General features: G+C 39.4%; 1 protein-coding gene across 1 annotated transcript in view; it reads right to left on the bottom strand.

Annotated features, from left to right (window-relative positions):
* Window positions 1–149: 149 nt before the first annotated feature.
* The window catches only part of LOC107591983 (sterol regulatory element-binding protein cleavage-activating protein-like), a 34265-nt gene continuing 18648 nt past the window's right edge, over window positions 150–15766 (bottom strand). Inside the window, exons 4-23 of the mRNA XM_016281303.1 lie at window positions 13435–13592; window positions 13104–13312; window positions 12904–13009; window positions 12506–12678; window positions 9941–10067; window positions 9250–9362; window positions 8724–8818; window positions 8518–8616; window positions 8155–8367; window positions 6135–6499; window positions 5868–6014; window positions 3735–3936; window positions 3535–3650; window positions 2857–3355; window positions 2676–2761; window positions 2490–2572; window positions 1986–2152; window positions 1600–1680; window positions 1179–1385; window positions 150–1072 (exon numbers count right to left, since the gene is read on the bottom strand). Of these exons, the coding sequence (XP_016136789.1) occupies window positions 827–1072; window positions 1179–1385; window positions 1600–1680; window positions 1986–2152; window positions 2490–2572; window positions 2676–2761; window positions 2857–3355; window positions 3535–3650; window positions 3735–3936; window positions 5868–6014; window positions 6135–6499; window positions 8155–8367; window positions 8518–8616; window positions 8724–8818; window positions 9250–9362; window positions 9941–10067; window positions 12506–12678; window positions 12904–13009; window positions 13104–13312; window positions 13435–13592 (3492 nt within the window). The 3' untranslated portion in view covers window positions 150–826. The remainder of the gene's footprint in view (window positions 1073–1178; window positions 1386–1599; window positions 1681–1985; window positions 2153–2489; window positions 2573–2675; window positions 2762–2856; window positions 3356–3534; window positions 3651–3734; window positions 3937–5867; window positions 6015–6134; window positions 6500–8154; window positions 8368–8517; window positions 8617–8723; window positions 8819–9249; window positions 9363–9940; window positions 10068–12505; window positions 12679–12903; window positions 13010–13103; window positions 13313–13434; window positions 13593–15766) is intronic.

Raw genomic sequence — 15766 nt, 5'->3', positions numbered from 1 at the left:
TAATGTAAAAATACTCTCTATATGTATGTATAAAGGACAGGGCTGTTTAATTGTCATAAAAATATATACACACTCATATACATATATAAATGTATATATATACATATATAAATATATATACATATATAAATATACATATATAAATATAGTTGCTAAGATGTTCGAACTTTGCTGTAGTCTTTAATCAAACCTCAAAGAATTCTTTTGATTATGGGGTGCAACATAACCTGAACACTTCTGAAGATTCAAACACTCGCAAGATAAGTTGCACACAAAAAAACACTCCTTTCAGCAGGAAATATCTATGCCTTTTTCAGCCCCATCAACCACCTCTTGTTCCTCCTCTCCTTCTGCAAACATATTATTGTGAACTCTCACCTCTAGCTGTCACACAGCTGAGAGTTTCTGGACTGGGCGGCCTGGCATTCTCACCGTGAGCTTGTTACCACTCAACATACACACAAACAGACATCTTAAGGCAGGCCAAGTGAGCCACCTCTCACTGTCAGCAGCTATTGTACTAGCCTCATGTAATTCTGTCCGGATTCATACACAGAATATTCTGTATGGTGTTCTACCAATGCTCCAATGGAGCATCAGAGGCCTGCTTAACACCAAACAATCAGGTTTTGCATTTACATCCTGTTTGGATGTGGTAGAAAGTGGCCACTCCCTCCCTACTAAGTGTAGGGTGGTACACGAGAGGACACGAGAAACGTCATTCATGTCTGCAATGAACTTGCAGTGATACAGTTTAAAGGGCGAGTGCTTTTGTGCCGGCTGCTCTGAAAATTCCCTAAATCTGTGGGCTGGTGTTTGTGTGTGTTCAATCCAACTTCTCCAGAACAGAGGGCACGTAGACTAGGCTGAGCTCATTACCAAAGTCACAGACTATGGCGGCATTGTCCAGAACCAGGAGCTGCCTGACGCTCTGACCTTCACTGCTCTGGCCCAGGTACACCGTCTGCAGAAGGTCCCCGTAGTTCAGGTCCCAAAATGACACGCAACCTTGTCCTCCCGTCACCAGTAGGCTTTCAGAAATCACCCCTAGACTGGCCCCACAGCCCACCTCCTGAAACAGAGAGAAAGACATAAGAGATATTATTTAATTAATAACAAATCACAATATGCTGATTTGTTGATAAAATCCTGCAGTCCTAATTCTCATAATCGCCCACCTGTTGTATGGAGTACAGCTTTATGCCTGTGCTACGGTCCCAAATGCAAATGAGGTCATCCAACCCACTGCTAATGATACAGGAAGTTGTGCAAACCAATGAGGTGACATCACCACGGTGACCGTACACGTGGCTCACTCGGCTGCCTGTTAGGACGTCCCACACGCAGATGGCGCCGTCTTGGCCCCCACTGGCTAGAACCATGGTCTACAACATAGCACAATTTTTTTTTTATCAATTTTCCATCAATCTATCTATCCACCCATCTATCCAACTATCCAACTAACCATATATCTATCTTTGTCTACCTATCCATCCATCTATCTACCACGTGTTCAGTTAAATCACAAATATTGTAAATCAAAAATATGAATGGCAAAATTGCAGGTGTATATGTGTGATCTAGTGACGTGATTCTGACCTGGTCTATGTATATGGCAGTTATACCACCTGAGTGGCCCTGCAGGGTGAAGAGGCAACAAGAATCTTCCAAACGATACACCTATAAAAGAAAAATAGTTAAAAAACACCCAACTAAAGCATGAGTTAACTGTAGGCTTGCACAAAACCTGTGCCCACAGGAAGCTCTGCAGATTTCCAGAATCTGAACTCACAGTTCCACATAACAACCTTATATTTGTATTAAATTTTTTTTTTATATCTAATAATGCCTTCAATAACCAAACTGTTGCATTATCTGCCCTATTTAAGATATTTTACCACTTTTAAAAACATTCTAATGAATTCTGAAGATTTCTACATGCTAAATGTGTGTGTGTGTGTGTGTGTGTGTCATATGGTCCTTACCCTGACTGTATGGTCCTGGCTGCCGGTGACCACTCTGCCAGCAGCAGCTTTGAGCACAGTGATGGGCTTCTGGTGGGCACACTGCACTGAGCGCGTCAGCTGACAGCTGATCACATCCTCGCTGCTGTAACAGGGGGAAGGGGGCAGACTGCCTCGGCCTGGAGGTCCTAACACACAAAATCAGGAAAAATGCTTAAAATGCCTCTTATTTTGGTCCTCCACTTTCTCCTGTGAGTAACTGTCAGTGTTTATCTTCCTGTTTTTAGGGTTTCCATGCTTTCTGATCCAATGGATTTCCATGACTTTTCCTGTTGGCTTTGATTACTTTACATTTTATAGAAATCACACTCAGAAAATATAGACAAAAATTCTAGCTGAAAAAAAATAATATATACATTCAAAATAAAAATGATCACTTCCATGATTTCATTTATTTGAATGAAAAAATGACAAAACCAGCCCTGGAAATGTCAAAGTTTTTTTTATTATTTTGACACAACTCACCGCGATACTGCAACAACCCAAGAGGCTTGGTGATCTCCACTGTGAAGAAATCCAGTGAGCCATTTAAACGAGCTGCCACAATTCTGCAATTGAAAATATCCCCATTAGCAGGAAAACATAAGTCCGGTGGTTGAGCGTGAAATGAGTGTGGCTTATATATGAGCTTCACGTTATTATGAAATGCACCTGTTATTGAGAAAAGCCAAGGCAGTGATTCCAGATACTCCATCTTCATTACTGCACCGTAATGATCCCTCTACTGCATCCCACAGCTGATAGAACAGTGAGAAGCAAGAAAATAAGGACATCATATTAATCACATTGATAAATCAATGATATCCTTATAAAAGCCCTCTCTTTCTCTCACCTCCAGTTTGCCACTGCTGCGGCCCGTGGCAATGAGGTTACCCCTCAGCTCCATGGCCCACACTGAACTGTCCCAGTCGCCATTATTCTGTGGGGGGAGCTCTGGGGGTAAAACAGGCTGGTCCCCGAGGCTACGTCGCCTTTGTTGTGAAGCTGGAGGAGAAGGTGGGAAGGCAAGTGTTGGTGAGGGCTCATGCTCCTGGTACGCTTTCTCCACCAATTCCCCGAAATCAAAGCCAGAGCTGCTTAAAGTCTGAGATGGGGGCAAAGACCCAAAGTTGGTGTCGATGAGAGGGGTGAGGTCCGGCTGGTCCCCAAACAGGGCAGGGCGTGCAGGGGTGGTCCTCCTCCTTATTGGGAAAATATCTACATCTGGTCCTCCCACAGCTCCTCCTGGTTCCCGAAAGTCTGCCCCCAAGAGGCTCTCGGTCTCACAAACACCTACGTGATCCCAGCCATCACGGTGCTCCCAACAACCACTGCTGCTGCTCCTGCGCAGACTAACAGTGGATACACATACGTAAAAATACAAATAATGAATACAGATAAAAAAAAAATACTAGAATATATACTGTATTTTAAAAATACGACAGCATATACATATTTTTTGAATATTACATTTATTAGGGGCCATACAGTGGGTGCAGGTCTGTTTAATTGAGTTTATACATTTCCTTACCCATTGTTGGGTATGACAGTAAGACAGTCTCCTGTCTGTGCGTCCCACACACGGATCTGTCCCGCCAGACAACAGCTGGCCAGCAGCATGCCATCACTGGCCAGACACTCAATGTCCTGGGAAGAGATGCCAAAGGTAATTTTATAAATCTCAGAGTGCATTTATGGAAACATGTCAGTGCATGTCAATTCGATTCTCACCATGCTGTGGCCTCTCAGCAGCAGAGGGGAAATTTCACTGATTGGCGGCGAGTAGCCGTATTCGTCGCAGGGCATGTCTCCACGGCGACGGCGACCATGGGGCACCCCATTCTGCCCATAGTTCCGAGGGCAGAGCACACGATACAGACAGAAGAGTAAGAGAACTAACACCACACCGGCGAAAAGTCCAAGAGCTGCCACCCTGAACAAACACACACATGACAATAAATTATGTCAAAATAATAAAAAAGCCATTAGTCCAAACAATGCCAGAAGGGGGTTTGAGAAACCTGACATTAAACACTCCTTATTTTTTTCCAAATCTGTGTGGTTCCCTACTGACACAGACACTACACACTTCACCTTTAATGAATGGGTCAATCAATCAATTTAAAGTTGGCAAATGAGCATGAGCCCCAGCAAAACAAGTCTCTCTTGAAATTCCAGTCCACCCACCTCCAGGAATGGGAACTCAAAGGTTAGCATTACATGCAGAAAGTTGAACAACATCTGAGCACATGCACATACTCTTGATCTGTCCTCACAGGGTAAATACAGCACAGAAAACAAGAAACGCAGGCAGGGGGCCAAGGGAAGAATTAGGAGCAGGGCCAAATTTTAAAGCAAACTGACCTACATCCAACTGATGTGTATCTAACAACCATAATGGCCTCATAGATAAGAATGGGGCCTTGGAACAATGACCTTGAACACCACAAGCTGAGTGTGTTTAATTGTGAATGAGAGAGACTATTGTTCATCTCTGCAGTCAGATATTTGGATCTCCAATGTGTGCTAGTATGAGATATGAATGAGCACTCGTAATTAATCAGTGACAGTTTTTCCATGTATAAATGAAGAATGAAAGTGTTTCTTTGAAAGAATATTTTGACCATGAGGTTTAAATCCTTGACATTTGTTCACAGAAAGACCACAAAGGAAAGAGGTAATATATGTTTTCTGAGAAAAGTCACTGAGCAATTTACAGATTACCAATGAATGACTACTGTCTGATCTATAAATACACCAAGGTGAACAAAAGAACAAAAAAATTAAATTCTTATTCTTACAACCCTCTGGTGAACACCCAAATAGCGTAGGTGTTTTATGACAGAGTTTTTTATTTATTGTAACACGACAAGGCTGGTAGAATTTGTTTCTGCGGTGTCACAATTCTTGTTGTAAGTTAAGTTACAACTAGAATTACACAATAAAAAAAAGGGTATTAGTTTACATTTTCTTAATGGGCAATATATTTGCCCACTGAAATTTTTGAGGGAAATATGAATATAAAAAAAATTAAAATGCAATACCATAATGTATAGCATGCTATACATTTATGTCGTGCTTCAATCCTATAGTAAATTCATAAAAAAAATTAAACATTCAAAATTTTGGGGTCAGTATAATTAATACTTTTACTCAGCAAGGATGTATTTAATTGATCCAAAGTGACAGTAAAGTTACAAAAATTATATTTCTAATAAATGCTGATCATTTGAATTTTCTATTCATCCTATCATGGTTTCCACTAAAATATTAAGCAGCTCAATTGTTTCCAACACTGATAGTAAGAAATGTTATGTGAGGACCAAATCAGCATATCAGAATAATTTCTGAAGAATCATGTGACACTGAAGACTGGAGTAAAGACTGATGAAAATCCTGCTTTACCATCACAACATTTTTTCTCATTTTGTCTCTCATAGTTGAGGTATACCTATAATGAAAATTACAGGCCTCTCTCATCTTTTTAAGTGGGAGAACTTGCACAATTGGTGGCTGACTAAATACTTTTTTGCCCCACTGTAACTGATTAGTATCTTAACATATTTCTCAAAATTAATGTTTTTACAGTATTTTTGGTGAAATAAATGCAGCTTTGATGAACATAAGAGACTTCTCATAAACATTAAAATAAATCCTACAGACCCCAAACTTTTAAATGAAATCAAAAAAATTAAATAAACAAAAACAATAGAAAAGTAGTAATGTATCTTTGTGGCTTCATTTCTTAAACATCTGGTGCATTGTTGCCCATGTTATGGTTAATTTATTATAATACTTCAAACTGAATTAGTGACATTTATAAAAGCAGGTAGAACACCCAAACAGCTGAAGTGTGACACTGACTTGTAGAGTGTGAGGTCTGCCTGTAGATCGGAGGTCTTGATGCTGGGAGGAGGAGCGTGGTGTGTATCCTGGGGATGACGTGTGTCTATGGCCTCTTGTGGGCTTAGATGGAGCGTGACGGGGATGACTGGAAGAATGCTGATGTACCTGAGGGCAACAGACAGGGGCATAAGTATGTTACACAAAAGACAAAATAAGATTTTAGAAATAAGAAATAAGAAAGGGTCAAAACCATATAATCTATCAAGAAATGAGAGAGTAGCCCACCTCTTTGCAAGAGTGATATTGTAATAGCTAAAAAGTGAGGGCCAGTGGCGGAAAGAAAGCCGCCTCCATAGCTCCTCATCCTCAGGGCCCCAAGTGATCTGGGGGCTGGACACAGGGACAACTTCTGGGCGGGCTGCTCGGTGACCCTGGGATTGATTTTCGGGTAGAGGAGTGGGTTCAGGGGCAGGAAGCACGCTCAGTGTACTGTTTGGGTGTCCACCAGGAAACACTGGAGCAACGCCCAGGTGAGGAGGAAGCCCCGCCTCCCCAAGAGGGCTCTGCTCTGACACCTGAGCAGCAAGCAAAGTCCTCAGACCAGCAGGGTCCGTGTAAACCAAGATCCCAATCCAGATCACAGTGCCAACCTATTAAATAAATGGACAACACATTCAGATAAAATAAAACATTCTTTTATGCTTTCTTTCTTTTTTAAATTTATTTAATTTAGACTGTTCAAAAGTTTGGGTTCAGTAAGACTTTTAATGTTTTTAAAATAAGTCTCTTTGCTTACAAAGGCTACATTTATTTGATTAAAGGGGTCATATGATGCTTTTTTTAAAGATCATTATTTTGTGTATTTGGTGTAACAGAATGTTGACATTCTTTAATGTTGACATTCTTTAATGTTCAAAAAACACATTATTTTTCAAATACTGTACATTATTGTAGGTCCTCTATGCCCCGCTTCTCTCAAACGCTTCGGTTTCTACAAAGTCCCTCCTTCCGACAAGCGCAGTCTGCTCTGATTGGCCAGCTGACCCAGTGCATTGTGATTGGCCGAACACCGCAAGCACTCGTCGGAAATGTAACGCCCCTTACCATAATCGCGTGCTTCATCTTTCAAAATAAATGTAAAGACAGAGCCCGAAAGGGGAACAGAGTCTCGTGACAGACACAGTGATGAAGCTGGTATGTGTTTGCAGTACACAAGCCACGGTTAAGACTGCTGACTCCACTGTGATGTCTCTCTCTCTCTCTCTCTTTCTCTCTAACACACACGCGCGTGCGTGCGTGCACACAAACACACTTACTTAAGCTAATAACAAAACAGTAGCTGATTCAGAAGCGCCAGATTGTCATAGCAAAGTCAGAATTACCTCCTCTCCTAGGTTCACGAAACGGTCGTCCATAAAATGCATTGCTGTTCTGTTGTAAGTAATCTTAAAGATTCCTAAATGCATCAACTTTCGGAAGGCCAAATAAAGTGCTTTTGCTTTCGCCTAGAAACACACAGCGTCTCCCTGACATGGCTGCTTCAACACTAATTGCGGTTACTGAAACCACGCCTTCTTTCTTTGCGTGCACATTTGGGCGGCATTATGCAAATATTTCTACATAGTGAGGTAGATATGTGGGGGCGTGTTAGAACGAGCCATTTTAGGGGGGTGTGGCAGAGTCTTAACTTTGATAAAGAATATCTCTTTGGTTTTGAGACTTTAGTCTTTGCAACTTCAGGGATCTTATCTATGCACAATCAGCTTGTACCACTCCAAAGAGAAAGGGAAACTTGAAATCGCATCATATGACCCCTTTAATAATACATGAAAAAAATAAATCTTGTTAAATATCATTACACCTTAAAATAACTGTTTTCTATTTTAATATTTTAAAAAGTAATTTATTCCTGTGATGCAAAGCTGAATTTTCAGCAGCCATTACTCCAGCCTTATTATTTATTATTGACAATAATGTTTCTTTTTATTATCAATTTTGAAAACAGTTGTACTGCTTAATATTTTTCAGGATTCTTAGATGGATAGGAAGTTCAAAAGAACAGAATTTATTTGAAACAGAAATATTCTGGAACATTATAAATGTCTTTACGGTACTGTTACTTTATCAATTTAATGCTGACATGGATGAATAAAAGTTAATTTCTTTAAATTAACTATTTCTTTAAATTATTTATTTAAAGATTAAAGGCCATTATTAATTATTTATTCTTAATATTGCAATTGTGATTGCCGCTGGCTACCAGCTCAAAATGTCGCAATGAATCTTAGAAGGGTGTAATTTTTACCATGATGATTCTCTGTGCCAGGCGAGTGCGGGCTAGGAAGTACACCACCCTGAGCCTCTTGGGCAAGCGGAGGTTCCGGAACGCAGGAGCCTGCAGGGTGATGGTGTGGGGAGAAGGGCGGGGTGGCGGAGGCGTCTCTCGTGGACGTAAAGGGCATGGTTTAGGTGGAGGCATCCCCGCTTCAGCTGGGAGACGCCTGTTCAGGTCAGCCAACTGTTTATATAGAGACGTGAGAGTTGGGGAAGGCGATACAATAAAAATTAACATTCCAGATACTCAAATGAAGCAATGAATGATTCATGTATTTTTTGCTGAACTGTAAAATAAATTTTCCAGAATGTTCTCTGTGTGGGTGGTTCGCACCTCCATGCGGCGGATGTCAATAGACAGCACAGTGGTGAAGAAAAACATCTGCAGGAAGAAGTCGGACACCAGACCGACCACAGCAAACAGACAGAATTCCTACACACATAAGAAAAAGGGGGAAGTGTAAAGTGCTTGCAACCGGGGAACTGTACAACTACCACCAAAAGCAGATCATATATTTGAGTTATTTACAAGAGCTTCACCTGAATTGCTGGCACAAATGTGAAATATCCAATGAGGATTATGCACAGTTCAGTGGCCATATTCTTCATGATGGACCAGCTCTCATTGCTTAGACCTTAAGACAGAACCAAAAAATAGAAAATACAGAGCTTTGCCAGAATAGGTGACATTTAATTTGGTCTAATTTTCCCATCCCATACTTTCAAAAAAATGTCAAACTGCACAAGAGGTTGCTAAGGACTTTATGGAAAAAATTTTTTTTTAGGTCTGTGAAAGTTACCTACAATAAATAAAATGTTCAAAGCAGTATTTTTCAAAAATATGTAGCAATTTTGACATTCTATATTTTTATATATAGTTTTTAAACCTAATCTGCAAATAGTTTAGTGGTAAAAAATAAATTCATATATTATAAAAAACTTTATAAGTGTCACTACACAACAGTAAGACTAAGTGCTTAGTACTGAATGGGCTGTACTTCTATTGAAAAAAGGAAAAATTCAGTGCACATATTTTAACAGTGCAGATTATTGCATCATCTCTGACCTTGAGCAATACGCAGCTTGACTTCAAGGTCGACAGGCGTTGAAACAACAGACTTGGTGAGGACAAGGACATTTTCCAAACCAATTACCACCACAAGGTAAGGGAAGATTTCCCTGCAGAACAGCAGCAGACAAAACAAATAACCCTTTGAAAATCAAACAAAACTAACCAGAAAGAAAATTGTTTAAATAATGTCTGATGTGAAAAAAATATGCTACTGTGAAAAAAAAATTAACGTGAGGAAGGTGACGAGCTAGCTCATTATTGATGATAAAATCCTAACAGAAAAATTCACTCTAGCGTTCTGTCATTAGCTGAAGACTTGACTTTCAATAGCCATGTTGTATCTTGGATCAACATGGAGTACACATGTGGCCTAGATAATGTGTATGTATTGACTGCAGCCTGTCCTAGTGAACCAAGTCAAATTTGTTTGGACAGCTTGTGCTCCATACATGCAACCTTATAGGCTGGCGAACAACTATCCCTGCCCACTCAAACACTTCCTGGCAATATAATTCCCCTAAACTGCTATCATTATTATTGACGTCTGGTTATACATCAACCTGCTCAGAGATCAAACAGTGCCATTTTAATTCCTGAGGGATTAAGTCTATAGAAGCCCTGTGATACTGATGCACAGAATCATTCTAATGGTATGAATGAAGGTGTGATTTGGCTGAGCTCCTACCCTCCGTTCAGCGTGGGCGTCAGGCCAAACAAGGTGCAGAGTCCCACAGACATGAGTAGAGAGCTGAGAACCGTCACCACAGCAGCCAGCGCCAAGCCCCATTTGGATTTCACCATGTCAATCTTTCCTGAGAAGTGAGAGGCAGGGATTATCAGAATTATTTTTGTCAAGAGCATTTTACAAAAAACGTCATTGAACTCTTGAACATCCATACAAAATGCTGCTGGAAAGAGGGTATGTGAATTCTTGATGCTGAACGTGCTGTTCTGTGGATAATCACCAGGCCAGACTGAAACAACCTTTGGCGAAAGCTCAGTCAGGAACCAAACAGCTATGTTAATCTGAAAGCTTTCTGCTGCCAATTTACTGCTTTTCCCAGAGGCACCTGGAAAAATGTCCAGTTTCATGTTACTTCCTAATAATTTTAGAAATCTATTGAATGATTAATAGAGAAAGAACAGTAGAGAGAGCAGCAAAAAACACTATGAATATTCCAATTTCTGGCAAGCACTATATCTACAATCATTTTGACTGTGCCATTCCCATGAATATAATAAGAGTAATGGACACAAATCAAGGCTCAATAATTTTACACTAGCATAATTCACTACAGAATTTACAACATTTTTCAATACATCACACAAAACCAAATGTTTTCGAGACATAAACAGAGATGTGTGCATATAATCATCCAACATAAGAATAGAAGCACTGTTGATAGTTCTGGCAAGTAGCCCAAAACTCTCTTATACTGATTTGTTGATCTGTGCAAATATCTTCACCGTGAAGGTTATAGAAACTAAATGCTATCAGATCAGATACTTCCTGAAAATATGTGGCCCTTTAAATAAAATATTTCTGGAATCTTCTACAAACATGTTAAGAGAACATCACCTATTGTTTCAAAATCACAGACACAGTATGATACTCTGTTCTAATTTCAAGGCCAGAATGTACAGCTGCAACACATTATAGTCCACAACCAGGAAGTATGTAACACAAAACCATGAAAAAATATGATCGGACTCGGAGAACACCCGGCCGTTATTAGAGTCAGTCAGCGCTGTGCGTGTGTTGTTTTGTAACTTTCAACTTGTAAAATTAGGATGAGAAAAGTGTGAGTCGGTAATTTGAAATAAGGTGGGGGAAAAAAACACGAGCGACGTCATCAGAAGCAGGGTGGGCGGAGTTAATGCACACGCATGGTGATAATGGATACCTTCATGAGTGATGCGAGTTATTATTGATTATTTTTTTTATAATATTATGAATGAACCGTCTTGTTATAGCTAAAATTTTTGCTCAGACTCGGCTCAGAGATGATAGCAAATAAATAAAGCTAACATCAGCAGCCATGGCACTGGATGAACAATCGTTATTATAATACAAATGGGCAAACAGTCTAAATTATTATGCAAGTTGACTCGAGATACAAAAAATGCAAAACTGCAAAGTCGCAATTTGTCATCCGTCACCGTGACAGCAAGTGAACTTTTGAAACTGGAATAATGAGTGGATTACGCATTTCAATTGGCAAGAGAGGAATAACACGGTTGGAACTTTCTTGGCAAGGAGGATTGTGTGCATCACAGTCAGGTACAAGAGAGAAGCCTTCTTACATTAGGTAAGACAAAAAATAAAATTTTCGCAACTTGTTTATCGACTTGTTAATAGCAATTTGCTGTGGAATATGTGCCGATCGGGTCCAGTCGGGTCGGTGTCTTCCCAGCCGGGTTCGGGTCCATCTTTCAAATAATTGACGGTCCGCGTCGGTTCCGGGTAGTACATTTTTGACATTTCTCGGTTCTGCACGGTCCCGGGACCAACTTTCAAAATAATAGACGGGTCCGGGTCGGTTCAGTGTAACATATTTACGGGTACGAATTTTTGTACCCGTGTAGACCTCTACACTACAGTTCAAAAGTTTGGTGTTTGGTAATATTTCTTAAGCTTATATATATTTATATCAAAAATACAGTAATTTCATGAAATATTATTACACTTTAAAATCTTTTTTTTTAATATATTTTAAAAAACTATTTTTTTTTAAGATTAGCAAATCTTCAAAATTTGAAGATTAGATTAGCAAAGCAAAATTTTTGCAGCATTTATTTGATCAAAAATACATTAATATATTTAAAAAAATTATTTCTAATATACAAAACAGTTATTTTAAAATGTAATTTATGCCAATGCTTAATTTTCAGCAGCCATTACTCCCGTTTTCATTGTCACATGATTCTTCAGAAATCATTCAGCTATGCTGATTTGGAGCTCAAAAACATTTCTTATTATTATTCATATTAATGTTGAAACTGTTGTGCCGATTTATATATTTCTGGAATTAATGATAATTTATTTTCAGGATTCTTTAATGAAAGTCAAAAAGACCAGCATTTATTTGAAATAGAAATAATTTTTAACATGATAAAAGTCTTTACTCTCATTTTAATAATCTATTCAAAACATCCTTGCTAAATAAAATGATTAATTCCCTAAAAAAATGTGTACTGACCAGGAACAAGAAAATGAATGACAAAGAAAATGTATAGAGATGACACTTACGGGTGGAGAAGTAGATATAAGCAAAGAGGATGATGTAGGTGGTGACTAGAGGGATGAGCTCAGCGATGCCTATCTCCTCTTTGAAATGGACGTGCACCATGTGGTCTTCCCGCAGAGTGCAGTTCGCTGAAGGATGAAGCAGTTTCAGACGGGCTCGAAGACTGGCTACAAACCTGTCCAAAATCACACACACACACACACACACACACACACACACACACACACACACACACACACACACACACACACACACACAGAGGAGATGTTAAACATTTTTGGAAACTATGATTGGTTTGCTACAAACAATATTAGAACCAAAACTAAATTTTTACAATATCTAGAAAATGTAATGCCTGTCTTTGAAACCACAATTAATTCCAAATATTACAAAGGCTGACCTTGCATCATAGGAGCTTAGTGCAATTGTGATGGTGTATGTCACCACTCTCTTCTTGTTGTACAGGCTTACACCCGTCTGCTTCCCTGGGACACCAAAGAGTAAATCTAAAAATCAAAAAATGGGGCCAGTGAGTGCACAAGTTGAGTGGGTAACTTTTAATTTGAGCAGAGATTAAATTGCATTTAAGCAGATTTCTGCCTTTCAGAGTGGCTGAAGTATGAAGGCCTTTGGGTTCATGTTGGTGGACTGTCTTCAGGAGGTCTGGATCTGCATCAAACAGGTCACGCCGATTCTGCCAATAGTTGCCAGGGGATACCAGCAGGCAGCCATGCTCTGGAAGGACTGCCTGCATGCGCCGCAACCCTGGCAACAGGTCCGTCACCTGCAAGCACAGCGCCTCCAAACTTCTAAGAGAGACGTGAGGAAAAATGGAAAGAATGAGGTTGAGAAATGTGTGGTAGCAAGCACGAACATAAATGGTTTGAAATCAATCAGCATAAGCTAATAAGTCAGGGTGAGAATCTTAGACCTGTCTGTGTAAACGTGGTTTCTGATCTCCTCCAGAACACTGAAAACGCGCCCAAGGGGAGAGCGGAACACGTCCACAGGAACCAGACTGTTGTCCCATGGTGATACCGCTGCCTTGACCAAGACCTGCTGGATGTAGGCCACCGGAGGACCCCGATACTGCAAGAAAAGCAGCATTTTTAGATTAATAGTATCAGGTCTTCAAAAGAATCTAGACTTTTAATTTTTTTAGTGATGCTTGACCAAGCTAATTCCATGATGCTAAAGTGTTGCAGGTGTAACTTTTCATTGCAAGGCAATGGGAATTTTTTTGAATGGTCTTTGTCCACCAGGTGAAATTGTCTTTTTAGGTCTGATAGATAAGAAAAGTAACAATAGATATTTTTTCAACATGATTCGATGCCTTATTCATGTCTGTAACAGTGTAGGACAAGCTGCACATCGAGCATTTGCAAGGTTTACAATCTCTAACCAATGCCTGCCTTGGCAACACGCCAATAATTCCACAGTAAGGCAACATACTTCAAAATTTTTATTTTGTAAACTACCATTCAAACGTTTGGGGTCGGTAAGATTTTTTTTTTTAATGTTCACCAAGGCTGTATTTATTTAAATAATAATAATAATAATAATAATAATAATAATGATAATAATGTAAAAACAATTTTTAAAAATTTTAACTGCAGTGTCACATGATCCTTCAGGAATCATTCTGATATGCTTATTTGGTGCTCAAGTAATATTTACTATTATTATTAATATTATGTTGAAAACAATTGTGCTGCTTAATATTTTTGTGGAAACCATGATACACTGTTTTCAAGATTTTTTGAATATTCTATGCATAATAATATTAATTTCTTTCAAAATAAAATGTAAAAAAAAATTGTACAGACCTGAAATTTGTATATCGTTGTATATCACGGGTCGGCAACCTACGTGGCACGCAGAGGGATAATCGCTGGCACGCGAGCAATAGGGAAAACTGCACATTTTGAGGTAATAACTTCTCATTGTCACACAGCCTGTTAGGAGCTATAAATACTATTAAAGTGAGAGAATTAATTTGCGCTAGTCTACGGATGTGCGCGCGACCGCTGCACATACTAGGCGCTTCAGATCAAAGCCTCAGCGGTCTAACACCACTCGTTAATGTCAAAATGACAGAGATGGCCAATCAAATCAATTTTACCATTTTGTTGAGTTTAAAACGTGTGACACATTCGTTCTGCTCTCACTGACTCGTTACGACACACGTGCCAACAGTGGCACGCAGAGGGATAATCGCTGGCACGCGAGCAATAGGGAAAACTGCACATTTTGAGGTAATAACTTCTCATTGTCACACAGCCTGTTAGGAGCTATAAATACTATTAAAGTGAGAGAATTAATTTGCGCTAGTCTACGGATGTGCGCGCGACCGCTGCACATACTAGGCGCTTCAGATCAAAGCCTCAGCGGTCTAACAGCACTCGTTAATGTCAAAATGACAGAGATGGCCAATCAAATCAAAGTAGGCGGGGTTTACTGTTCACAGAAGCAGAGCGCGAAGCGTCAGTTTAACGTTAAAGAGAGCGAAGTAAGATAAAGCTGCAAATCATTTAATATTAGTCAACTTTTAACAATACGTTTTACGATAGAAATGTTAAATGGCCGACTTGAAAAATAATAAAGTTTTTTGAACATTAAAGCATGTCAACATATTCTGTTACACCAAATACACAAAATAATGATCTTTAGCATCATATGTCCCCTTTAAATGACCGACAGCTATATTCAGTGATGCAAACTACTCTATTTTTTTTTCTCAAATATGGCCATTTTGAGAGAGAGAGAGAGAGAGAGAGAGAGAGATGTGTGTAAATTGTCTGCGTCTGTCTCTCTCTCTCTACAAACAATGAAGCCGAGTTTAGTTACTTAAACAGCGAATTGACCCCCCTCGTTGCTGAGAAATATAATGTAGCGATTCAGTATCGATTAATAAAAGTCACGTGGCAGCACTGACAACAAGTTTATGAGCTTCTGAATGTTACTTTTTGCACAGCGCGATCTCAGATCTCTGTGTGCGAGTGGTGTGTGTGTGTGCATCAATTAAAGCAGCGCATTAATATAGAACGGTGATTAAACTGAACGGTTTTAATGCATTGGCCTTGTCACACACACACATACAGTGGTGTTCAGTACGGTCACACTGTATATCTGTTATTCAAGAAACTTTTGAAAAGTTAAAAAAACTATTTAAGAAAAAAATCTTCAGAAAACATTTTGGCCTATTGTTTTTTATCGTATCTTTTAAAAATGTTTATGTACAGAATGCATTAAAAAAAGGGGGG

The sequence above is a fragment of the Sinocyclocheilus grahami genome, unplaced genomic scaffold (genome assembly GCF_001515645.1).
Source record: "Sinocyclocheilus grahami isolate Dianchi unplaced genomic scaffold, SAMN03320097.WGS_v1.1 scaffold9.1, whole genome shotgun sequence".
Lineage (NCBI taxonomy): Eukaryota > Metazoa > Chordata > Actinopteri > Cypriniformes > Cyprinidae > Sinocyclocheilus > Sinocyclocheilus grahami.
This window is presented reverse-complemented; position numbering and strand designations above follow the sequence as displayed.